Genomic DNA, 26,996 nt, shown 5'->3' on the forward strand with positions numbered 1-26,996 from the left:
TCCTTCTTCTTTTTCTTTTCCCTTCCTTCCTCTCCTTCTCCTCTTTTTTCCCCTCTTTTTTCCTTTTTTCCCATCTTTTTTCCTTTTTTTCTTCTCTTTTTTTCTCTCTCTTTTTCTTACCCGGGGGGCGCGCGCCCCCAACGCCCCCTCCGCTGGATACGCGCCTGTTGAATGAACTTAAATTATGTCAAGGCACTGCGCGTCGTGATGTCTTTGGTATTTCTCCTTTATCTTCCATGGGGAGGATTGCTTCCACGTGTTAAGGAGAAAGCGGAAAGCTCTTAATTAGGCAGTTTTGTTCAGTATTCACCACAGAAGATGTATCTTCTATTCCAAATATGGGGAATAGTACTGTTCCTGATATGCCAGACTTAATAATTACCACAAAAGGGGTTGAAAAGTTGCTCCAGAACCTCAAAGTTAATATAGCATCAGGGTCGGACAATGTGCCTGCTTGAAGGAATGAGCTTCAAGTGTAGCACCCATACTTCAGAAAATATATCAGAAATCAATTTCGTCAGGTTCATTACCACAGGACTGGTTAAATGCAAACGTCTTGAACGATTTTCAAAAAGGGTGACATGTCACTTCCAAGTAATTACCGCCCAGTTTCATTAACCTGCATCGCATGTAAACAGCTTGAACATATTATCCATAGCAACATTATGAGTCATCTTGAAAATATTGATTTGCTTTGCGACAAACAACATGGTTTCTGAAGGGGGAGATCTTGCGAAACCCGACTTGCTGGTTTGGTAAATGACTTGGCCGCGAGATCCTCAAGTTGACGGTCTGAAAACCTTGTAAACAAGATACTCCAAAATTAAAGTTTGTGTTAACTTCATACTTTTTATATGGGGATCCATCTTATTAAGTACAAGAACTGTTGCTTCCTGCGGAAGTTAAACGTCCGTCATATGTAAGGTCAACAGAAATCTGAGTCTAAAAAGCTTGTAAAAATGATAACACCAAAAATAATCCTTGAAATAATTTCATACCCATAGTAATCCACCTTAATTAGTATATTGTCTGCAGAGGTCAAAGGTCGTTTGTTGTCAACTGAGGTCAAAGTTTGAAAACCTTGTAAGCATGGTATAACTGTAAAATTAAAGATTGAATAATCTTCCTGCTTGCTATGTGAATCGAACTTTCTGATTATTACTGCGTTCTGTACATGTCAAGGGTTATTAAAGGTCAATCGTTGTGAATATATAAAAACTTCGTAAACAAGATAACTAAAAGAGTACAACTTTCATATTTGGTATGCGGATCCACTTTATTAAGTATGATAACTCCCTGTGAAGAAAAATTGGGAAGGAATCACTAATGCTGTTGGCCTCCTGGTCAATCATTGTATTGTACATAGTATAGCACGAAAGCCAACGAAGAAGATGTTTGACAACAATATTAATGTAACATGTTTAATTTCTCTTGATACATTAATTCATAAAAGTTAAAGTTGATGGTTTACAATCTTGTATCAAGGTTCAGGCCTTTACAGACGACTTCACTATATCAAGCCAATATGATAATTTGTCACACCCACTCACACCAAAGCTGCTCCTGGGGCACTTTAGTAGGCCTTATCTAGGTGTCCCCGACGACTTCCCGAATAATGCAGCCACAAACATGTGTACACAAATATATTTAAAAGTTACCTCGTAGACTCACATTTACAAAGCCAAGGGAGATTAAGTGCCTTGCCCAGCAAATGACATAATGACCGGGCCTATAGACCGTGAACCTGCGATCCTAAGTTCGCAAGACATTGCCATACTCATTTAACCACAACTCTCTCTTATGGTGGCATACCCCTATGAGAGTCTATATCCATCCGTCCGATTGTTCTCCTATCTCAGGAAAAGTGCCAAAAAGCAACATGAGAACATCTTTTTTGACCTGTTATCAATCATAATCTAGTTTTTTCGTGGTTAGCATGTTGAAGAGCATGAATGGAAGTACATGTGGTGACAAAATTGGGTCAATTGCGGCAATTTTGGACCCCTTTAGGCCTTCCAGGAGCAGCGTACGAAAATTGTTTACTACCGAGCGAAGAAGTTTGTTTACAAGTGACGAAAACTTCCGTCTCGGATAGCCAAAAAACTGCATGGTCATGATACAAAAAATTGATGATGCCATGAAAGGCCAACTCGTCAGCTATCCGGTGATAGGTAGCGTTTAGCTAATGAGATCTTCTATCTAGACTTAGAGACCATATTACTTTTGTGATTTAGTGTGTAAGTCAATTGGGCTTTTAATGGGCGTATGTTACCTTTAAACCATAAAAGACTTATGAAAACAGCACGGGAGGCCAAACACGACAAATTATTATCCACCACAAAAGAGGCGTATATCACACCAGCAGCTCGGGCGACTGGTAGCCGACTGGGACTTCCGATGTACTACTGTGTCACCTCCTCCTTGAACCACACTATTTCCTTACTTAAGTTATTATGAAAATTAGAAAAACCTGTTTTGACACCACCCCCCACCCTCCCCTCCCCTCCCTTTCGTCAGGCCTACAGACCAGGATGATAAAGTTTCCCAATTTACTCTGACGAAGATCCATATTCTGACATCTTTGTACATGTTTGTCACTTTCGTCTTCATTGTATTTGGAAGAGGCTATACAATGATTTACATAGTTATATGGAAAATTATAAAAACGATAACAAAGTTAATTGAATGGCGTTTTGTTGGTCACGTGGGCATAACAAAGGAACGAAGGATGTAAACAATTACAACGATTTTTTTTTAGAACTAGAACTGGTTTTATAGTAGTTTTGATGGTTAAACTGACCAGTCCTGTTTCTCAAAACGTACGATAGTTATACACTATCGACTAACTGTTGATTCTAGCGATAGAATTGTTTCGTTGCGAGCTTTGCATGTTAGTAATAACTTGAGACCCATCTGGAATTTTTTCAATCTCATGCAATATATACAAGGATTAATACAAGAATTTAAGAACGCAAGAATAACTGTAGCTTGGTACCACTTTGACGAAACTTTCACGTCGCCACCAACATTGTATGCAAGAAAAGTCACTTGGTTCGGTGTCCAACATATAACAAAAACTGCAAACAAAATAAACAACGTCGACGTTGTGTTCCTACTCGACTTGGTTCCACGGGGTGGCATATTTGTCGATTGGTTGGCACTTGCCATTCTGTTACCAGGAGATGCTTGTGTGGAACATACAGATGCGTTGGCTCTGCTAAGGCTCACCCCGACTTCTGATTTGCGCTTGCGCAGAGTGTTAGCAATGACGAAATACATATATCCCATTATAGAGACCGGAAGTAAATATTCCCAACAAAATAAGCAGATCCCAAAGATAACCTGGTCGGAACGGTCCCATGACTCCCGCTCTGTACACGAATTGTTTGCGTAAGTATACTGAAATATTGCAGGAATGTATTGCATTATTGGCGGGAAAATCCATACCGTAAAAATGACAAACATGCAGGTCCTAGTGTTAAAAAAGTTTGAATAATTTAAAGGTCTTTTTACAGCAATATATCGTTCGATGGACATCACTAAGAGGTTATATGATGAAATCGCGAATGTTGAAAAGAGGAAAAATCTGGACCACCAAAATCGACAGAGAAACTGTCCGCCTGCGTCAGTGTACTTCATTTCTTCGCTCGGTGGGTTAACTGTAGATTGAAAGTCCGTTCGAGCATCGTGTATGTAGGTCGCTCCATAAACTATAAGCAGAATAGACGTACAAAGATCCACCAAAGCTTGATTGAATAGGAACATGTTCACTTGACTTTTACGTGATCTTAGAAATCCAAATACAATGCATACTAGAATATTCCCTAAGAATCCAATGGCACCAACGCAAAATTGTAGCGACAGACTAAAAATCTCGCCGAGTTTAAAATATTCCGTGGTTTCCTTCGGTTTATCCATGACTTCGATATGGTCTTGGAACGCCATCTAACATATTTCGGGCATGAACTTATATCTGTAAAGAAATGAATAAAGAATGAATTTGCTATATTAAGACATTATTTTAGACTGTTAAATTGATCTCGTATACGTTCCCGTACTGTTTAACTCTAAGCCTGTATACGAGTCCAATTCCTCAACTACATATCAAGTACATCCGGGACATTATCAGTAGTATATATCGTGGAACTGTATAGACCAACCCATGAAGATAACGGATAGTATCACTTTCCAATAATTATATCCATTTCAGAGGGATATTTTGCTCTACTCCCACACATAACAATCTGACGGGGCAAAGACACAAAGATGGGTCCCCCCCCCCCCACCCAGTAAATACAGTTTTGAGTTCGTCGGTACAATCTTACAAAATGGCGGTGACGATTATGATGCAAACGACTTCTGTTTTGACCTATTAATATTAGTTGAGTCTCGAATGTTTTTTGTGTATAAACATCGTGATTTTCTGACACATTTTTTGGAAGCTTCCGTTTTTAATTGATGCATGTATTGGACCCAGACACGATGGTATAATCCTATAGACACACAGCGATAACCATCGGGGTATGTGGGACACACACAATAAGGAGAAACAAATTGTCTGAAATTTAAAAAATCTACTCAGCATCATCCAATGTCCAATAAGTTCGAATCAATTCTCCAATTGTTTTACCTCGATTGGACCATCTCAACTGACAGTTCAGTGCAGTTTAATTAATGTCTACTGAATCCAAACTCCATATAAACGGTTTCTGATACAGAGAACACAGGCGTAAGCACAGCTGTGTAAATTACGTCTCTCGATGTGTACGAATTGGTGATTTATTGAATTCAATTGTTCAAAATCAGATGAACTACTTGAATCATAGTAATTAAATACAAATGATAAGACAAGTAAACTCGATTATGAAAAAAAAAGAGAAAAAAAGGGGGAAAATCCAATGGATTACATTAATTTTTTGTTCTCAATGTGCAGTTATGTCAACGCTAAATGTAAGCATTACTCCTTTAGTTGGACATTCCCCAGTAGGTTGTATATATAATCTTATCATGTCGGGAAAATTCCCTTTTGTTTTAATTGCCACCCCCCCCCCCACCACACACACCCACACACTCACAAACACACTTGTGATTTCTTTCAAAAGAAAAGTAAAAAGAGGGCTGGTTGACAGGGATCCAATTCAGTGATCTAAGCGAAGAGTTAGGATGCAGTTAAATACTTGTAATACACATTGTGTTGATTAGCGGCTGAACGATTAACTAAGAGAGGTGGGGGGGGGTGGCAAGGATTAGATGGGACCCCCTAAAACCTTTGCGAAGCGAGCAATTGTAAGACGATATTGGCGCAATGAGATTCAGTTCTGTCTACCTCTTCTTATATCACATATGACAATGACATCATGATATGATAGGACATATGGCCTGTCAGTTTTAAATGTAATGTGCTGTGTGCATACTAGTTGCATACACCATTTATAGTTGTAGGCCCGAGACCCATATAAGGCCCATGGCGTTGTCCCTTCTCAGCACCGGTACGATACGCCTCAGAATTAGATATATGTATGTCAAGTGAGCAACTTACAATTTCAAATCGATCTAATGAATATTTAGAAACACCGAACTCATTACCATACGCGATATTAGTTACTGTACATTGGACAATGCAATGTGTTGATTACGATGCTTGCAGCCTTTAGTGTTGGGATACGAGCATGATGTCAAAAAGACGAGATGCTAACAAATTATTGCGAAATATCGAGGTCAAAATTAAGCTAACAGGAGCCCTAGCCCCACCTTGCCCGCCCCCCACCCCACCCCACCCCTCCCACACACATTAACTCTTATATACCGCTATAGAACATTCTTGGTCGTTTTAAAAAGGGGGAAAAATCTCATATTTGTGTCTTACCACTGTCACCTCGTGCTACTTTCCATGCATGGCGGATTTGTTTAGCATGATGTTAAACAGTAAATAACCAATAAAAGGTCATAAACTAGATATATGTAGGAAGTAATAACACTTACATTCTGCCTTCATATGAGAGACATTACCGGGAGTAAGGGGGTCAATTCCCTCTCTCCGTTATCTGACAAAACATTGTGAACTTATTTGATGCATCAAGTAAAATTGCGTTTTGATCGTTTTTTGCATCCTTTTCTGTCTTTTAACCTTTCACATTCCCCTTCAGTAATGTCGGTGGTCTGTCTATTGTTTATAGTTTTGAGTGGCTTTATTTGACCGCCCGGGACATCTTTTTTCAAAGGAATAGCGAAGAAAGAAGCAAACACAACAATAAAAAAGATATATGGGAGGCAATTGAGGTGTTGAACTAGAAAAGAAAAACAATCCCTTAAATAAGGATATTTTGTTCTCCACGTGAAGATCCCTAGTAACACAGATGATAAACATATTGGCCTACGTGTCCTAAGACTAAAACAAAATGTCGAACAGAATTAAACATTTCATTCGTTGATTTTGGTTCTCTTCTTGTTTTATGATATAGCTTAGGTGTTAACAATTCCATCAGAAATATCCACACAGTAGCTTGCTGGTCAATTGACATACAAAGTACGTGAGAACACATTAATTTTTATTAAGAAAAGAAATAGGAAACTTGAGAGAAAAGCACACACGCCCTCAGGTTGTATTTGACATTCAGACTGAGGACACAATTGTTTTTACTATTGTTCAAATTCAGGTACCCTAACCTTAACAATACCCCTGAACAAAAGAACCCGTTTGAGGGCGTGGTGATTCTTTTGAAATGACGTCTGAGGACTTGGAATTCCTTTGTTCAAGTCCTCAGAGTATACAACAGGTGCACATACACACTCTCACAAGCGGCAAATGAAACAAGAATGCAATTATCATATTTTATGTGTATAGATTACAGTGTTCTTCATTGGCGATTATCATTGCAATGCCAATTTTTGTCTCATAAGTCGAATTATTTCCAAGATTGTTGTATTTTTATAAATTAAACCAGACGCGTTCATCGTTCCCGGAAGCAAGATGGATTTTCAATGTTTAACTATGACCCTCTCATTGGAGCTGCCTAACCAGTGGCGAGAACACAAAGACGGAAGTGACGCCGGGATGTGTCTCAGAATTCAGTTTTGACCGAAATGAATAGACGTGTGTCCAAAATATTTGATTGCATGTAATTGATGTCAGTGGGGTGAGGTGGAACTATATATGTTGTGGTGGACATCACTAACGCTTTTTTTCTCTTTCCTTCCAAACGCCAACAATATAAATTCAATTGACAAATAATATGTTAAAACATTGCACAGAACACGATGATTATTTGTCTACCGTAGCAATCTTTATCATATGCTTTCAGTGCTTGTAAATGTATCCTACACACCAAGTCATCTCCAACACCAAGCCACACCAAGCCAAAAAAATCAGATTAAAACCCCTGACCTGTATATTTAAGTGCGGTTGGTCGCATGAAGGAGACAACTTTGAGGTAAACCTACGATCACATGTTGGAAGGTGGTGTAGCAAATATAAGTTTGTAAAGTTGAACTGGCATAAACCAGTCTGATTGATAACAAAATATCTCAACTTTCATTCTGTTATAATATAACAGTTATAGTTAACAGGAGACTAATATAATTTATGCACCTTTAAATATTCTATAGAATAATCCATTGTTCATCATTCATATATATATATATTTCTTATAATGTTTCTTTACAGAATGATACGAATGTATAACCAGAAACAATTATATACTAACCTATCTTGGATCTTCGACAAATCCATGACAAGAAAATGAAATTATAATCCACAAAAACTAAGAAAGAGAAATATCAATCCAAAACGAAAATAAACTTGATATAACTGAAGTCAGGAGGAAGAAGTCACCGAATGAGTAGGCTAGAAATTGAAGCTGAAAAATGTACAAACAAAACAATATTTTGGTTCCTTTGTTAAATGTAGATCGACAGACAATCGCCTGAACAGGCAAATATTCAAGATATGATGTCACAAGATGCAAATTCTTCTTTACATTTCTCCCCAAATATATATCAAATTTATGATGTCAGCAAGATGTCATCTCCACTTACTTACGTGTTGCTTGCTGTAATATATATGAAGTGAGCGCAAGCTAAGCGATAAGTGTTCATTCTATGCTGTCATAGGTTGTGTTTAAAGAAAGACAGAACTTCGTACTTCCGTTTTCCATCTACGGTAAAATCAGCCAACAATTGATAACCGGAAACATTACGAGTCTCATAGTTATTCTTTAACCTGCTTAGACACTGCAGTTAATCCCTTAAAAGTGATACTCTATACAAATGAGTTGAATATAGATGTACTGTACGTTTAAATTAATGGGCAGTATATGACTTAATTGAACTAAAGAATCATTCTTACAAATTGCGTTTTATGTAGCATTAATATATTACATATTAATAGATTAGAAAGTATTACATTTAGAAAAAGTGTCAGTCATGATTCGCTTTCTTTTTAGCACAGCACGATCAAAGTGAAATGGTCATTTATGACGTCACAATAATCGGGACGCCATATGTCGACTCAGTTTATAGTGTCATTGCACCCAATTGAGCATCATGGTGAACTCTGACAATCGAACAATTTGCAGCTTGAACGCAAACTCTCTATTGCTATTACTATTGCATGGATGTACAGGGACACACCAGCCATTGTTGAACCGGAAGAGAGAGAGGGGTGGGGTGGGGTGGGGTGGTGTGTTATATCGTCAGGGGAGGGAATATTTGTAAAATGAGGGTGCTTACATGCTTACTTCAGAGACAATATTGCAAAATATTCTTCTGTTTAGGTTGTACATCATACACACGTAGCTCTACACATATCGTTCTGTACTTTACTCTAGGAGTTTTCTGTAATATTGACTGCCAGAAGGGGGTGAGTCCCCCCCCCCCCCGGTCCCATATTATACTGGGTGAATGATTTAACCTCCATTTTTATCAAACTAACATGAACACTGTAGAAAAGCCTGCAATATATATTCATAGCAGATATACGTTTATTTTTTTACGATATTTTTTTTTACTACATATTTTGTGTCATATTTTTATATTTCTTATTTGCTGTTACATAGCGTTTTAGAGCACTTTTGTGGATTTTACGCTTTACAAAATAAATTATTATTATTATTATTATATACCTATCTAGAATATATTGCATATCAAATTCTTTTCAGAAGTTAGCATTGAAGTACTACGGTTAACTCTCAAGGATATTATCCAGCAAGTTGTACATTTTTACCCCCACCCCCCCCCTTACGTAAGTAAAGGAGGAGGGATGGTAAGAAAAACTTTAATGGAGAAAGTGAAAAGTGAAAAAGAAAACTAAAGACGGCCTGGATCGGATTCTGGAACGATGTAAACGTAAATCATAAAAACAAAACCATGTAGATATGGTCGTTTAATTTATCACGTGTACTTTGCTGCTTTAATAAGCTAAGAATCGTGCAGCTTATGACAAATTTACATAATTGTGCAGCCTAGCATATATGCGCGCTCTGTTAAACCGTTAACGGAACGTATATATGAGAACAGATTTACGTTAACACGTTTCAAGAGGTATTCTTGAGCTATTAAGCCTCGAGTTATACGACTATAATTTGGATAATTTTTGTAAGATTAAGATAATTTTTTGCAAAGTTCATCCCCAATATATGCAATTAACGTCGCAAACTGCATCATTCGAAAGATCATATAGACATATTGTAGATCAACGCAGGGTGAAAACAACCTATACATAACCATTAGTATGAGAAGATATACATATTAACGGAGACTGTATACTGTTAATTACACAAGTTAATTACCCAAGTCCAATTAACAGCACGTTGCTCTAATTAATAGGGACGTGCGTTTGTTAAACCAATCATAGATGTAAAAACAAAGTTTTTAATCCTATAGATGTTACGTCCTTATTCAAGTTTAACTGAGAATCAAAGAATGTAAGTGTATAATTGAAGATCTCATTATAGTAATGCTACTATTTGTTTCGAAAATGATCATAGTCAATTAAAGTAATCCTATTTTTAGCTAATTATAATAACAAGTATCGCCATGTTTGATATAGATTCCATGAAGACGGACTTTTGTACGAAGGCCTAAACTAACACAAGTGGTTTCTTTAGGAAATTAAAAAAGGGGATATAAGCAATCCAAATGAAAAAAAGATTCGTTGTATAACTGACCCTTGTCTACAACGGTTAGAAGAATCTGTTGCACACATTTCGAGCGAATTCTTGGCGGCTCGCCCCTCCCCCACACTCCCCAATCCATCAGCCCTGCCGGGAGGGGAAGGGCAGAGAGGGCTGCAGCCCAGGGGAGCGAGCTCAATTATAGTGGGCCCGGGGAAGTGAGTGATACAAAATAACGTATTCTCGTTTTCATAATACACTTACAGGTAAGGAAAAATAAAGACACGCAAAGTGCATGGGACCGATGACAAATTGATGACAAAATGATGTCCCCGGGAGCCCTTCCTCGTGCTCGACCCCCCGTCCATCAACCATTCCGACCCCCCCCTCCCATCCCACCAGATCAAAAGTTGTACACCATTGAAATTATGACCCTTGGAACGTACAAAACGCAATAGCCTGTGATGATACTTTCTGTTAATCAATGGGCTTATGCTTTAATTGACCGAGATTTTGACTCAATCTACAGAAGAAACTTTCCGGCGATCAGAATGACAGCAATATCCTTTGGGTTGAGTCCGTCCAAATTAGTTGTGACAAAAGACTGAATTATTCGAAGGGAAGGAGGACATCCCACATGTCTTCTTCAGCTATTGCTCACTATTCGTGATCATTTGGACACTTTTTCTGAAAAGTCATCAATATATAGAAACTCCACTAGTACTCAAATGTTTCCTTAAGTTTTCTCAGAAGATGACAAAAGATTAAAATTTCGTCTCACGTCATCCTTTACAACATTCATCAAGTTAATAAATCGTACTCCAATTATTTAATATTAATTTTGTCATTTTCATAGTGATTGACCGTAACCTTAGATTGAAAAAATGGAGTTCTGAGTAAGAAACTTTCAAAATATTGATACAACACCCACAGAACGGTATTATGTTAGTTTATAAAGGAAACCCTACAATGAGTTGCAGCTGTACACATTGTTATAAGTTAATGACAGATCTCGTTACACAATATTCTTTGTTGGTTTACACTCGGATATCAACTATATGGACAGACAGTGTCCATACAAATAGAAAAGGGGAAAACTAAAACCTTAAGGACCATGGTACTCTGAAATTGGTAACAATTAAGTGGTGACTATTTAACAACAAACAAAATTAACTGAAATTGGGAGTCTTTCTTAAATTGAAATGATTATTAGATAAAAATCCGTCGATTCAAGAAAATAAAATGAATTGCTTCTCCATCAAATAATTAATTAACTAACCTTTTCAAATGATAGACTAATAGTAACACAGGCGATAAAGTACACTTATTTAGCATGAAGCAACTCAGCGTCGCCGATGGTCATGGGTTACCTCGATATGCGTACACCTCGTTGCTAGGTATCGCAGCATCACACGAGTAGAAAGGTGGCGGTTTGATCGGTTGTCATGACGATGGCAGCAAACAAGTCACTATCATATCAATTAAAATGCATTATTAACTCGAAGTTTATGAGATTTGATAAGATCACGTGACCAAATAAAGTTCTTTATGTTGACGTGAAACGCACTAGTGCCCTTTGTAGAAATTGCAAAAATAAGATGGGGAATTAAAAAAGCAAAATATTGTGATACACACGAGGTGCCCTTTAAGGACGAATTAAAGTTTGTGTTTATAGGCTATATCACAGTTTACAATTTGAAAATAACATAACGACACTGGTAAGGATTTTTTTCGTTTTTTGCAGGATATTTGGGGGTTTTCAAGATATTTAACTTTCCACGAAAATGCTAAATTTTTGGCTAAATCAATTGTAAAATTCGGATCATCAGCCCAGACGTAAATGTCAATATGAATCCATCATTTTATTAATTAAAAATATAACTTAACTGCAGGCAAGTTATTAACTAAACATCCTGAAAGTATCACAAACTGCAATAGTGTAGTCTCCATATGACATCATTTGTAATATATTGTACACATATATCCAGTTATCTGAGGCCATAAACATTTGTCTTTCTATTGATTTTGTGCTGCTATACTGAGGAGCTGAGCCGATGGTTTGTATGTTAGATAGAATAATCGAACCATTTTTGATGTCTAATGGCTCTCTATTTAATGTTACGGCATTTATACGCTTCCGTACTAAATAGTTGTTTGTTTGTTAGCTTCTTATGTGTTAGTAAGGAACCACTTTCATCACATTAACTGGTTTTAGAGAATCTGACAGACAGTGCAATATACAATATTAATACGTAACGTTGGTTATTAAATGACGTCGTCTGTTTTCATGTATAGATTCCATTTTGATGATCCATTTTATTCTTCATACTTTGTGAATACAGTATTAAGGCACTGTGCGTTCGGTACATTGGTATAGCTTAGGAGAACATGTCTCAGCCTACCCCTCCCACCCCCCCCCCCATCCCCCTCACCCCCAACTCATGCACCTGGCAATCTCCCAGAAAGCATCATTCGGTAAATTGCATAATTAGTTGTTAAACAGGTAATTCGTAGCCGCCACCCCTATTACCAACCCGAGTTCCCATTTACCAACACCTACCCTTTACCAACCCCCTCACCCCCACCGATTGTATCACTCGTTATAATGTAATTAGTTGTGAAACAGCTAAGTGGTATATGCCCCATATTGCACCTACCACACCCCTTCACCGAATGAATCATTGACCTCTTACTACAATCATCTGCTCTAACAATACCAACCAGAATCAAGGATGACCCTAGAAAGCGTCCACATCACAACGATTATTATTACAAGGCATGTAATACTCTTCACTTTATTATCTCGAACGTGAACCAATGATCTTGTTTCGACTAAAATTATTCACTTGTTTTAGAAGCTAAAACGTCACTCATCGTCAGAAACGATATTCTTACCTTGAAAGATTCAATGGCGATCCAGTGAGTTGAACGACATGCATCCGAACTGAATACTCTCACAAAGTGAACATAATAATCAGTAATATATACTTTTCGCAAATTTAAACATTTAAACAAAGAAACCATAGAATTCACAACTTCGCCAGACGTCATTCGTTAAACTGTTTTTTCCCTCTTCATCCAATGCACTTTATACTCGAATTTGTCAATATATTAAAGAATTCACGATCCCATCTCGTTTGCAGCAAGTGACAAAGTTGTATCAATAAAATGAACCGAACAAATAAGCAAAGGGTATCAGTAATTACTAACGCAAACAGAACTTTACTGCTAAATGTGTATTTAGCAGTAAAAGTTACAGAAATTGTCTGTTTCTCGTCTTTTTCTTCTTCACAATTTCTCAGAGTAAAAAGGTTTGCTAATTCCATACTCCATCATAACAAACTTAAAATGCATTATATATCTGTCGGTCTAATTGCAATAAACCGAAATGATGGTTATTCATTAGCTGATTCGTTTCCATGACAACTGGTATATACCGATCTTGATTCAGTCGAATATATGAGGTACCGGACACATACATGAGTCGCTTCGATTTGTCACGTCAGCGGCGTGTATCTGGCATATACCGCATGTTAGTGAATGCATCCTTCATAATTTTGATAGAAAAACATTCTAGTTAGACGAAAGTGTGTGTAAGAAGACTCGTTTCCATGACATATAAATTGGAAGATATTATCCGTAATTTACGGTTACAGAAACAAGCTTTGTAATACGAAATCGCAAGAAAAATAAAGTGGGTGGAAGGGTATATATATATATATATATATATATATATATATATATATATATATATATATATATATATATATGTATATATATATATATATATATATATATATGTATATATATATATATATATATATATATATATATAGATATATATATAAATATAGATATATATATATATATATATATATATATATATATATATAAATATATATATATATGTGTGTGTGTGTATGTGTGTGTGTGTGTGTGTGATAATAATAATAAACATAATATATATCAACGCCTACAGTAGAATTACGACCTTCCAATCAGCGTCCATAGCCTAGTGGTTCGGGTGTCCGCGAATAAAGCTGGTTCGAATCCCGGTGGAGGCTGGAAGTTTTTTCACTGTTCTGGATTTTCAATATATATATATATATATATATATATATATATATATATATATATATATATATATATATATATATATATATATATATATATATATATATATATATATATATATATATATATATATATATATATATACAGGGGCGTATCCAGGATTTTCCACTAGGGATTTTCCACATAAAGGTCGTCATCAATTTTTTTTTTTGGCTAAACATTTTTTTTTTGGTGACGGCCAATAGGGGGGGGGGGGGGCGCGCGCCTGTTGCGCCCCCCCTGGATACGCCTCTGTATATATATATATATATATATATATATATATATATATATATATATATATATATATATATATATATATATATATATATATATTTATATATATATATATATATATGGCAACGTGAGACTTAACGTTATAAATACAGTAAGAACCAGATTTAATGCACCATTATGCATATTCCAAAAGAAAATCAATTTGTCATAATGTATAAAAAAAACTCATAAAATATTATAGCCTATACTTAACAACTTACCTGGTAGTTAATAATTCGTTCCCAATTCTTTACAACTTACTCTCTTCTCCTGTCTTTCTTTCTTTTTCGCCAAAAAACATAAAGAAAACTTTACATTTCCCGGAATTTAAGAACTCAAAGTAATTTCCATTTCATAAGTTAATACGATGTCTTACATAGATTTAACGTCGAACTAATCTTTGAATCGACTCTCTGCTTCTCAGCTAAATGGCATACACACGCATAAAATCGAGGACGGAACGTCTGCTATGTATTAAATGCTTCTGAATTGTCATTCCAATCAAAATGATTTCATATTTCCTACGTGACTTTTATCTCTGATATCCGTACTCTATAATTCCACACGACAGTCTGATCGTGTGTTAGACTAGTTTGAACAGCCGTCCTTTCTGTCAACAATTGAGTTTTTGGACTTCCTGAAGCTTAAACCGTCGAACTTAACCGTGCTTAGTTTGTTTGAATTATTTCGTTGGTAAGAGAGGAAATGACTTTACCTTATCAATTAAAGTGATGCCCTATATCGACGCTTCGTGTTCAGCCATAAAAGGTGACGTCACCCTCTTAAATGTCAACCTTTCATTTAACCATGGATTAGATCAGATTATGGACAGTTCATATAGAGTGTGTGACATTTCGTGGATTATAATTTTGATGTACAAATAGTCACGTTTTGATTTGGGTCGTCCAGCATCCGAAAATCTAAATGTGGTCTCCACTTCAGTTAATGGTTTCTTAAGGCTCTCCTTCCTTGCTGAAAACCGACGGAGAGCATCAGAAAACTGTACCTCTACTCAGTGGCTACAAAGGTCAGCCTGTCGAAACTTCCAGGACAATTATGCCATATTTCATTAGAAATATTTTGAAAATGAGAATGAATTATTCTTTATCCTGAATGTCCGCGCACCCATAATTGACCTTGGACTACGGTGGCTCTGTGACCACCTGCAGCTGCCTTCTCCCCTCCCCCACCCCTCTCTCATCATTCTTACGCCTACTAGACCAATGCATATACCCCTCCAGATAACTGATTCAATCACGAAAGACAAACACTTGAAGACACACAGCAGGTATAGGCCAATATTTGGATTGTCCCAAATAGGCCGTCTTCCATGGCTTGCTTTTCGCTTCCTTTGCTCAATTTTTCAGGGGAATGGTGTTACTGTAGCTTAAAATGCGGAGAATAATCACGAGATTCATAATTTGCTATGCCAACAACACGATTGTTGCACATTACTCTAAAAATGCAGTGAAACTGTAGTATTTTAATTGATTATGGGACATGCCTGATTTTGAGCAGCTGACCAATCATAAGGCTGCTTCTCGTGACCTTTTGACCCGGCCCGAACTTATTTTGTTTACATCTACTGTAGCTAGCCTAGATCACGCACTGTCTGCATATAGAGCCTGTAGCCCATCCATTGCTCCAATCGGAGATGGCAGTCCAAATGATCAGAAAACGTTTTGACAAAGGTAAGAATAGAATAACTGTAGACGCAGAAAAAAGTCGTAAAATATATGTGTACACTTGTATGATATTGTAGGCAAATGAGATCGAAATTTCTGTTGATTAAGTACGTAGGCCTACGCTGCAAAGTTGTAACGCCTAACGCCGGTTGGGATAGCGATATTGCATTAGCCTACATTATATATCTGCCTGACCAATGTCTTCGTTGACATTAGACTTAGCAAACAATATAGGCTATGCCTATGCTTGGCCGGTTTATGATGTCCTCATAATACGGACGATTTAACTTTGGTACATCCAATGTTGTTTATGCCTAGATTTCTAATCGAGGAATTGCTGCAATGAGCAGGGTTGACTTTCGTATCAATTTGTATTGGCGTAGGCCTACGCCTAATGTTAGTTGTTGCTCCTATTTAGTTTTAACATAATAAATAATCAGAACTATCCTTGGCATGGGCCTACTTGACTGATGGTGACGTTAGATCGTAGATGGTATACTTGCTCAGACTAACCCTAATGATTAGCCTACTGGCATAGATGCTAGACTTATCCTTTTGCCCAATTTGCTTGATTTATAATTGTAATTACTGTAACTGTACATTAGATGCAATAGGGCTAGGCTCTGCACAAGTCAATAAGAGACAAAGACGTTTTGATAAAACAACCAAGGTTTTGCAAAGTACCATAACACTAGGATCTGTTCAAGTGGATTGCACCAGGAGAGCAGCCACTGTGCCTCACTACTCCATATCAACTAGCTATGGTTATGAATGTGTGAACTAGTAAAGTTCCAGCTTTTTGTTTTATTTTGCTATTTTCTCTAACAGTTTGATGATAACTTCTCACTAATGTGCAGTCCATTGTGCTGGGAAGATTGGGCCATTAACAAGGTTCACCCCAATCAGTTGGTCTAAAGTTATTGCCAGTGCTGAGGAATGGTGCAAATTATCTGGCCCACAGTGTGATGTTGCTCACAAAGTTCTATCCACCTGCAAAGAACTGCCTGACAGCTTTGAGGACATCTTCTACCATCGTGATTGCTATGCGGCTTTTACCAACAAAACAGATATTATCAGAGCAAAGAAACGACAGATGAAATTACCTCAACATAAAGCACTTGAAGGTAAGAAGTTTGTCAAAATGCATTTTATTATGAGTTATAGGTATGCTGTATTGATCCCAAATATGCCTCATTTTCAAATATGGTAACTTTTGGTTCAAATTCTTTAACTTTTTTATTACCACCCTGGAGGAAAATTACTTCACCAGGACATTCAGTCATCTTGTGTGCTCATGTAGTATGTGTAAGAACAAATTGGAAAGTAAAGACCCACAGGGAACAATTTTTTAAAAACTTGTACTTCTAAATTATAGCATGCTATAATTTGGGGCTAATACAGACTACCTTTAAACAGTAATGAAATACAGAAACATGTCAATGAACACAAACAAATTGTTTTAATGATGTGATGTAACACTTCTTGGATCAATTCACTTGTTGGAACTTTAAAAGCTCATTTCCCCTTGCATACAATGTAATTGAACTGCTTGAATTTACATTGGTATGTGAATACGTGGTAAATAAGTACTGCAGATTTCTAGAAGATTTAGTGTGAGCAAAAAGGGCCTTTTATTGTTTTATTCCCAAATGTTCTTTTTATGCCTGATCCTGGTATTTAGATATCCTGTCTTGACGGTAGTTGCCTCTAAGGCATGATTTTGTGAAATGAGTTTATCTGACTACACATGAAATTGGGAATTGAAGAATTGTTAGAAAACCTGCAGTGCAGTTTGATATGAATTTTGAAAACATTAGGTGAAATGAAGGAAGATAAGACCATTAGACATCTTGTTATCATTTATGAATTTTAAAATGAGGCTAGCTTGTTATGACTATCAACAAAAAAAGATGTTCAATCATCATTTTAGCTTTAATCTGTTAGCAGAAAGGCATAATTTGAAATTGATAAAGATCATTTGTATGTTTTCCAAATTGAGTGAGGCTTCACTGTGCTATGTGTCATGCTGTCATTTCTAAGACAAAAATAATTTTCTGTGCAACAAACAGTCAGTGTCTGTTGGGCCCACATAAAATGTGAGAAAAGCTGTCACTCACAGACATCTCTGAAAAGGAATTGTTCCAACTCAACATAGGAATGTCACACACAAAAAACATATCAACCCAACAAAGCAACTGTATGTCACTTTCAGATAGAGGAGGTATCCTGAGGGATTTTAATTGTTTTACATTTTTTTAATTTGATTTCAGATCTAGATACCTCTATTGAAGATCACCAAACAGAAATTGATGAACCTCTGGAAAAACAACTCCTCTGATCATCAAAGTTGGCTTCTTCCTCATCAAGGTCACAGAATGTGCTACCAGAGGAGTGTATATTCTATAATATGAAGGAAGGCCTTTAGCAAATCTAACTAACTTGCAATTATAATTTATTTCCAGAGTCATCATCAAATTGCTTAAAAAAGTATCATCTATTTGCAAGTACCCCATGTTTTTGTTGCTTTCAAATGTGAAATATAATTACATAAGTGAAACAAGTGTGAAAAATTAGTGGGGATATACATTGGTGTACATACAGAAATGCACATTGATGAAAAATATTAATTCTAATAAAAAACCAACTTCCCACTTCGTTTGACCAAAAGTACATACAGTTGATGTGTTTTAGCTGCCAGTTGGTCATCATATCAGTCGACCTATTATCTAGGCTACATGTCACTGTTTTCAGCCACATGTGCTTTCGATGCGGACAGTGACATAAGTATTACAGGTCATGTGACGTTTGTTCATCAACTCAGCTGGATCAGACTGTGCATCAGTCTTCGCTCCCGTTCTGAATCGTTTGGTCCGGTAGTAGCCCTGGCTCCGATCATTGTGGTCGTACTTGTATCTGTTTTGTATTCGTCTTTCATACACTATTGTATGTATAGTTATAGGACTCTATTTCGGTATTGAGACCTCGTTTGTGACCATTTTGTTTTAGTGCATGTTTTCTACCTATTATTGAGGGCTTCCTGCCGATGTATTGTTTGCACCGTGGCTGATTATAGTAATAGATTGCAAAATCTCAGCGCTCCCTCTCTACTCTTTAATCTATGTGGTATATTCTTTGCATGTAATAGCGAGGTTCAAGGCTCATCGTTAGTAACATATTGCCATCGAAGCCGCATTTGTTTCCATACCACCACCAGTCCTCAGTAGGGAATATTCAGGCACCAACCCCCCCCCCCCCCAATACCCCGAATCTTAGACTGACTTAACGTTACAATATGCCCTATAATTTATACAGAAAGCTGAAGCCAGTGTATCATGAATTTCTGACCACCAGAAATCTATTTATACCACAGAAACCAAAGAAAAGTTGTAATGAAACTGGTCTCAATCAAGAATAATACATTCCTATCAAGGTTCGAGGTCAGAGCTCAAGTAGATATAGAGATATCACAGCTTAAGTTCCTTCTGGTCAATCCTCAAAAACAACAAAATGTTTGGTTACCTTGGCAACAGCAATACTTTCTGAAGTCATCATAATAGCATTGAATATTCTATGATACCATATTTCACATGTTTATGTAACTTTCAGTCATAAATTATTACATACAACCTCTGTATTGTTTCTTAAACAGGTCGGTAGATTTTCTCAAAAAAGTCTAATCAACGAGTAAAGGGCGCCCTCTATTTGGTTTTCTGTTAATTGTTCCCCCAGTCAGCATTGGACAAATGTCAAATTTGGTGGGCTTTTTGTTCTCCAAAAGACCCTCCATAGGGATTGTTTTATATTACTCTACTCTTCCACCCTGGCTATTAAAAAAAACTTCCAAATTCATCATGGCAGTATATGGGCAGCTAGCCGCCATTTTGGTTCTTGGCACAGCCGTGTGCACATTTGGTCGCTGCCAACAAACAGAAAACCAAACCTTATATCAAATTGTACTCATTTTCACTCAAATCAAGTATTCCCTAAAAAATTGAGCAAAATCCAAAAACTAAGCACTTTTTTGGCACATGAAAGACGGCCTAAAAACATGCTATAAACTCTCATAGTGGTCACGGTATCAAATTTCAAAACCTATGTTTCTTCAAATTACAATGTGATTATTCACACCGAGACATAAAATTTAGTATATTTTAATAGTCCTGATCGTCAGTGGAAAGAAAAGGATAAGAAAAACTCAGAGCCACAAGGGAATTATTTTTGGAAAACTTTTTAGCGATATTAAATTTGGGGTCTATGCTTATGATCTTTACTTGCTTAAAGGCGGCTTAAATTACAAATTCAGCATTCGTCAGAACTTTCCTCATAAACAAGTTTGCTTTATCAATAGGTAGAACATATTTACCCAAACAGAGGTGGATATCGGTAAAGGTATACAATTCATACAGTAACGCCTGGAAATTTCACCACGGACTTGTGTGCGTCAATTAGTTGAGTACTTTATTTGCTCCATGCAAATATTCCAAGAACTTGTGCTCTACCTCAAAGTACGGTAGCCTTTAAACTCTCGGCGATACCAAGGAAGATTGAGCTGATTGACGCTTACCTTTTACCGAAACTATGAACGAATCGACTAAAGGTAAATGTGCGGGAGGGGCACACGATGAGTGCGATGAGCGTTGGGATATGTATCTTTGGGGAGGGGGACAAAGTTACCTCAAATGTGGCTTCCCGACAAAATGGATGCCATGTGCATTACGTATCACAAATATCAGTATCGGAATGTTTTCAAGAAGAAAAGAAAACACCTTTTAATTGCATTTTGTTCTTAAATATTTCAACCAGAGGTCAATTTTATTTATGTTTCTTTAACTTTCAACAAAAGAATACTTTTCAAATAATTTATTTGTATATGTTGCGGTTATTCACGGGTGGGGAAGGGGTCGGGAGAGGGTGGGATAGAGACAAGGGAGGGGGGAGTATTGTGATTGCTAGGACTAAACTCTTTGAACGAAATCAAAATAAATAAAACTGTTAGCAAACTGCTTATCCCTAGAGAGCCTGTGTAAGAGAATGTGTAAAAGTAAGTTGGCCTGACGTTTCGATCCTAGCAGGATCTTCTTCAAAGGTTCACCATGCTCATTAACCTATCTGTATTCTGTGCGTGTGTTTGTCCCTTCTGTTACTGTTACTTGTCATTTAGCAGTTGAAGAAGATCCTGCTCGGATCGAAACGTCAGGCCAACTTACTTTTACACATTCTCTTTGAACGAAGGCAGAGCCGTTGCCTGTGCACTTGTATTTGGCTCTCAACGGAGGCAGAGCCGTGACTATGTACGGCTCTGAACGGAGAAGGGGAAGAGCGACCTCACTTTTACAAGTGGTTATTTTGACAGCTGTCGGGATAGGTCAGTATAGTAAATCTTTACTAATTTACTTGACACAGATCTATACAAACTTATTTACAAAGTAATCCATGTTACCATTGTACTCTTGTGTCTCAGTGAATATATCTTCCTGTCTTTAAATATATTCACTCGCTGTTTAGTTATCTCTTATAAACTGTAGCAGCAAATTATTTAAATTCTGAAAATATATATAAAAGGCAATGCAATCATGAGAACTATATACATTTGTAGAGACCGAGACTGACAAAAAACATGTTGAATGCTCAAGGGTTCGTGCAACTCTCATTTATTTAACGTCTCTCTTCATTGCCTCCTCCCCACCTCCTCCCACCCCACCCCACCCCACACTCCGTATATCGTCTTCATTCAATATATACGTGCACCAGTTGTGCGTGCATGTCCGCAATTGTGTCAAAACAAACTCGTTTGACTGAACTTGATTTCATTTTCTTTATTCACGCATTGAATCAAGCACGATACTTAAAACAATTACTACCTATTTTCGACCTCATTTAATGAAGTACCGTATCCATTGGCCCAGGTTTGACGTCACTAAATTTTAAGATGTAGATTTACTGACTAATGTATTGACACTTGTATAGCACAATATAATATTGATTAGCGTAAATGATAACTTAATGCTTTGCAAATGATTTTTGTAACTGTCAATGGGGGCGTGTTATGATTGCAAAGAGTGCACCTCAGAATTACCACTTTTTATAGGCAAGCCAAGCCGTAAATAAGACATGAATGTGGAGCAAATGGTATATATGACAGATATAGAGTAAATAAGTAAAGATCAACAATATATATATTTGAGAATGAAATGAGTTGGAAAATCCAGAACAGCGAAAACACTTCAACGAGATGAGTTTCAAAATTACTTACGAATTTCAAGAAGCAGAAAACATAATTCGGCGTTAGATTTGCAAATGATGTAATTTGACAGACCATTACCACTTAACGTAACATTGAGATGATGTTTTCAGTGCACTTAGCTATCAATAAATGCTCAAATCGACTAAATGGTTGTTTTGATTGGCGCGTGTCAGTTTTCTCGTGCTCTCATTACATAGATAAAGTGGTGATATGAATATACGAGATGTTTTTGTTTCTGCACAAATGATAGTTTCATGTGCAGATTCCTCGACATAATTCTGATTATGAGACTTATTGTACGTTAGGACGTTAAGTACATACTACATACCAATTGTAGTGGGACCGGATTGGTGTCCTCAGGATTTTATGAGGGTTGGGTGTCAATAAGCGGGACTTATATACAATATATAGAGATATCTCCCCACCCCTCCCAACCCCCCATAAAAAGGTTCCTATAACCCCTGATAAAGAAGGAATATCTCTTCCTCGGTAGGGGAGAGAGAGAAAGTCCTCTCTAAATCTGGCAAAAATCCAGCCTTTTTTCCTTTCGGTTTTTGCATCATTGACCTTCAAAGGTACTGCAGGAGGGACTGGGGGCATCGACCCCCATTTTCCGTCCTTAAACACTTTCGCATAAACGCTCGGATTTTGAAACATTTGTCGTGACCACATTGTGATGGAACAGAATGTATATACTCTTTGTCCACAACTCCACATATGTATTTACTTGATGAAGAGGCGTTACAGTATTAACAGAGTTAATTGCAACTATAAAAATCTTCAAAGTAATCTTTTCGTTTTATATAAAACATAAAATTTATAATTAAAAGAACAATGGTCAACTACATAGAAAATGATAAATGAGCCCTACGTTTGTAACCCTGATGTTACTGCTTCGAATATACTTCTAACTGAATAAATTTCTCTGCTCTTTTGTAAAACATAAAACGATCCGTTACCAGAGAGAAGATTGTTTATAGTTATATTTGATTTATTATCAATGTCTAAATATATTGTTAAAGCAGCTGGGAAGATACAATGACATCATGTAGATCCAGTTTGAAGTTAGCACGCAAAAGTGACACTAGTCCACTGCTGTTCCAGAAACGGAATTCGAGAGTATACTCGATTGGTCGACCCTGTTACCATAGCAACGGAAGATTTCCTTCATTCCCTTCTGAAATTGTTTGTGTTTGAGGGCATAAATAATTGGATTGACACAGGTGTTCAAGAACGCCATGAACACGGTTATATGGTACCACGCACCATTGAAGTCGAGAGCGCCCCCAAGATTAAACTGAAGAAATGTCAATTGATTAGGTGTCCAACAAATGACGTATACGAGAAACATTATGAATAACGTAATGGTAACGTTGCGTCGTCTCACTTGAGCCGACGTCGCTTTTGGCTTTGGTGCTTTAGTGCGTTTATCATCATTTGAGTCGTTCTCAACGTTAAACCGAATGCCTTTCTGTCTTGTTGGTAGCACAGAACTGGCAGTTTGGGCCGATGGAGTATTCTCTGTTTTGGGTTGACTCAGTCCTTGAATCTGTACTTCTTTTCGTTTCAGTGTCTTTAATATAGAGATGTAAGCGATCAACATGAAGGTAACCGGCACAAAGTATTCCCAAAGAAAGAGAAAAACACCTGAAATAGCGCCAGCTACTTGGAATGACCAGGAGGCCTGAAACTCGCACGAGTTTGTCTCTTTATCCAGTTCGTATAATGCAATTGGGAAAACCCATTGCATGCCAGGTGCAATTAGCCAAACTACTAGAATTATTGAATATGTCCTACGTTTTGTGAAAATGAAAGGATACTTTAAGGGTAGTACTACAGCTATAAACCGTTCTACCGACATGGCGGTTAAATTGAACGTCGATACAGCAAAGCAGGAAAAGACGAAAAACCTTGACCACCAGAACCGGCAAAGAAATTCACCGAAACCGCCAGTGTGATTAATTTGATGACGAATTATGCGAGTCAATCCAAATGTTATGAGCAATAAAGATGTAGTAAAATCCGCCAAAGCTTGATTTAAAATGAAGGAGTTAACTTGACTCTTTCTAGATTTGAGTAGCCGGAAAACAATTAGAACCAACAAATTGCCTATAACACCGATAATCCCGATTACCGAGTATATAGTTACGGTTATAATATCACTGACACTTAATGCTGGTGGATTGTCCATTCCAGGTTGTGTCGTCGGGAAAGAATTCTCCGACATTTTCAAGTTGTTGTTGTAAGGCCAATAGTCACCGCTTACAGACTTATATCACACCGAATATAATCGTCATGTATACCGGGGAATATAATCGCGGTTTAAATCGGTAAATCGGTGTTTACATCTTCGTTATAACCATCAATAAATTTCCACCTTCCAAGGTCCGAAATAGGAAAATAGGATAAACAAGAAAGCAGTATAAACATACTAACGTTAATATAATTGATTGTTGTCAATTCATATCAAAGTTAATTCCGAAGTAAAATGATTCAATATATTTTGGGTCCGCCACATAAATATTATTGCTTGAAAATAACGTCGATGACGTGACCTGTCACACTGCACAAATATAATCTCGTTGCAAACGTTGGTCTCGACAGATCTCAACATGCAATTCATCAGTAAATCATTTTTGCTACAGTTAACTGTTAATAACAATCTCTCGACACGTTCTACACTGACTATTAATTTTACTCGCGGCTATTCTCGAGAGCGTCTCTCCCTCCCAATGTAGTGTTCTCCTCACGCAATCTTAACAAAAAATACTTTGAAATGGACGTATGAGCAGAGATTCTCAATCGCCTCTCCGCTTGCAAAATTCGGCTCGCGAAAGATTTTATCTCTAAATCCAGCAAGCCAAAAGAAAAGTCGTCCCACAATTTTTAGACTGATCGAAAATGCGGACACTCAAGGCCGTATGCTAAATAAAGCACTTCACCGACCTAGGCACTACACATTGTTCGATTTATCGGTACAACAAGACATAAACAATGTCTGATCTCTTGCCTAAATTAAGCGTCGAGAAATCACATATCTACAAACTATGCACGCCACTGAGCCTTATAACAAGTGCTGAAAATGTCGAAAAGTTACTCTGTACGTTGCATGTTGAAAACAAACACTTACATTTTTAACAGAGCTTCACAGTAGCCATCCAAAAAAAAAAAAATAGTAATCTAAAGTGTGTTATGTATTTCTATGAGTTCCTCGTTTCCTCTGCCGGTAACTGACTAAAGCGATTACACAAGTTTAAGCAAGATATTCACTAGTTCGTCATTGACCCCAAAACAATTCTAAGACTGTAAAATTCAAATTAGAAAAAGTGATTTATTGACACCATTTATGAAATGTTTATCCTTTGTATCACTACCGTTACCATCGGCAAACTGTAACACAAAAAAATCATAATAATAACAACTATACCACTGATATTAATCTCCTCGCACGCGACTGAAAAGTCTCTCTCAATTTTGATTCGTCCTCAAACACTGCTATTATATGTGGCTATATATTCGAATTAATTTCTGGCCCGCGGCATCCTACAACTTTAAATACCAAATAACGGTACATAATCCAACCGTGACCATAGCGATAAATATCTCAAAGAGAAAAACATGCACAAGAATTGCATTTTAAATCACACTTTTCGGTTTTAACCCAAACGTTCGGTTATTTTTTCTCGGCGCCGTGACATAGCTATACATCCAGAATAGATGACATTCAATTTGATAAAAAATATATCTAAATTATTCTGATAAAGTCAAGTTTTCGTCCCTGGATCCGCAGAAAACAAATTTCCCGTCCAATATATGTTTCTTCACTCAAATCTGTGATATAATGAACCACAAGTTATGATCTTCCCCCGTCAAATGAAATCCTCCTCCGCAGCAAACAATGCGGCATGAATTGTAATCCGCAGTCGATTTATATTCAAGTCACGCAAGATATGCTTTTCCCTTTTATTATATTATATTATACTTATAGTTGACCAGCGATACTGTAATCAAGAGGCTTGCTATATTATATACTATTTTTAGCTCTTGGTTTTGCCTCTATGCAGGAATACGGCACGCATCGGTCCGCAGTGAGTTAATACCGCTTGCAATTATGTTGGTTATTAAAATTTGATTACATGAATCTCAAATACAGACTATTTCCTGTACGTATACCCGCTCTTGTATGTACAAACCAATCACAACAATGCTCACTGCTGTCTTCAGTTGTTGTTGCTACAATTAAAATATTCTTCGTTTTCCGGTCGACGTATATAAAGTACACCACCGAAGGCTGTGATGAAATGGACTTAGATGGGTCTATCTATACAAATGTAGGACAAAACTGGGTCATCATTATTGATATGAACCATTGTTCTGTGATATTTTTACTCTATTGTGGAATTTCTGACTGAGGCTATATATAATAGTTGCATTAATAACATAAATCAATGACTGAAGATTAATTTTTAATAAAGCCTACCGTACTTTTCCGAGAAGTCCATCGTGTGTAGGAGCTAGTGTAAACTCAAATGTATAGAGGATGGACAGGCAATACAATACGTCATCGCA

The 26,996-nt window shown here is 37.0% G+C and overlaps 2 protein-coding genes and 1 long non-coding RNA gene across 6 annotated transcripts in view; 1 reads left to right on the forward strand and 2 right to left on the reverse strand.

Annotated features, from left to right (window-relative positions):
* Positions 1 to 1,014: 1,014 nt before the first annotated feature.
* Positions 1,015 to 26,996, reverse strand: part of LOC139974698 (beta-2 adrenergic receptor-like) — a 32,337-nt gene continuing 6,355 nt past the window's right edge. Inside the window, exons 1-2 of one of the 4 annotated variants that reach the window (XM_071982023.1) lie at positions 14,720 to 15,044; positions 1,015 to 3,973 (exon numbers count right to left, since the gene is read on the reverse strand). In XM_071982023.1, the coding sequence (XP_071838124.1) occupies positions 2,836 to 3,945 (1,110 nt within the window). In that variant the 5' untranslated portion in view covers positions 3,946 to 3,973; positions 14,720 to 15,044 and the 3' untranslated portion in view covers positions 1,015 to 2,835. Of the gene's footprint in view, positions 3,974 to 7,703; positions 8,040 to 13,004; positions 13,812 to 14,719; positions 15,045 to 26,996 lie in introns of those variants that run through there. The other 3 variants (XM_071982024.1, XM_071982022.1, XM_071982021.1) reach the window with 3 other exon arrangements.
* Positions 15,839 to 20,218, forward strand: LOC139974899 (uncharacterized). Its single transcript, XR_011795586.1, has 3 exons — positions 15,839 to 16,189; positions 17,012 to 17,307; positions 18,454 to 20,218. It is a non-coding gene; the product is annotated as an uncharacterized lncRNA (long non-coding RNA).
* On the reverse strand, positions 22,818 to 26,671 carry LOC139975032 (galanin receptor type 1-like). The gene has a single exon (XM_071982638.1). It carries the CDS (start codon positions 24,652 to 24,654, stop codon positions 23,512 to 23,514), a length of 1,143 nt encoding a protein of 380 aa, XP_071838739.1. The 5' UTR covers positions 24,655 to 26,671; the 3' UTR covers positions 22,818 to 23,511.

Source organism: Apostichopus japonicus, chromosome 10 (assembly GCF_037975245.1).
Source record: "Apostichopus japonicus isolate 1M-3 chromosome 10, ASM3797524v1, whole genome shotgun sequence".
Classification (NCBI taxonomy): domain Eukaryota; kingdom Metazoa; phylum Echinodermata; class Holothuroidea; order Aspidochirotida; family Stichopodidae; genus Apostichopus; species Apostichopus japonicus.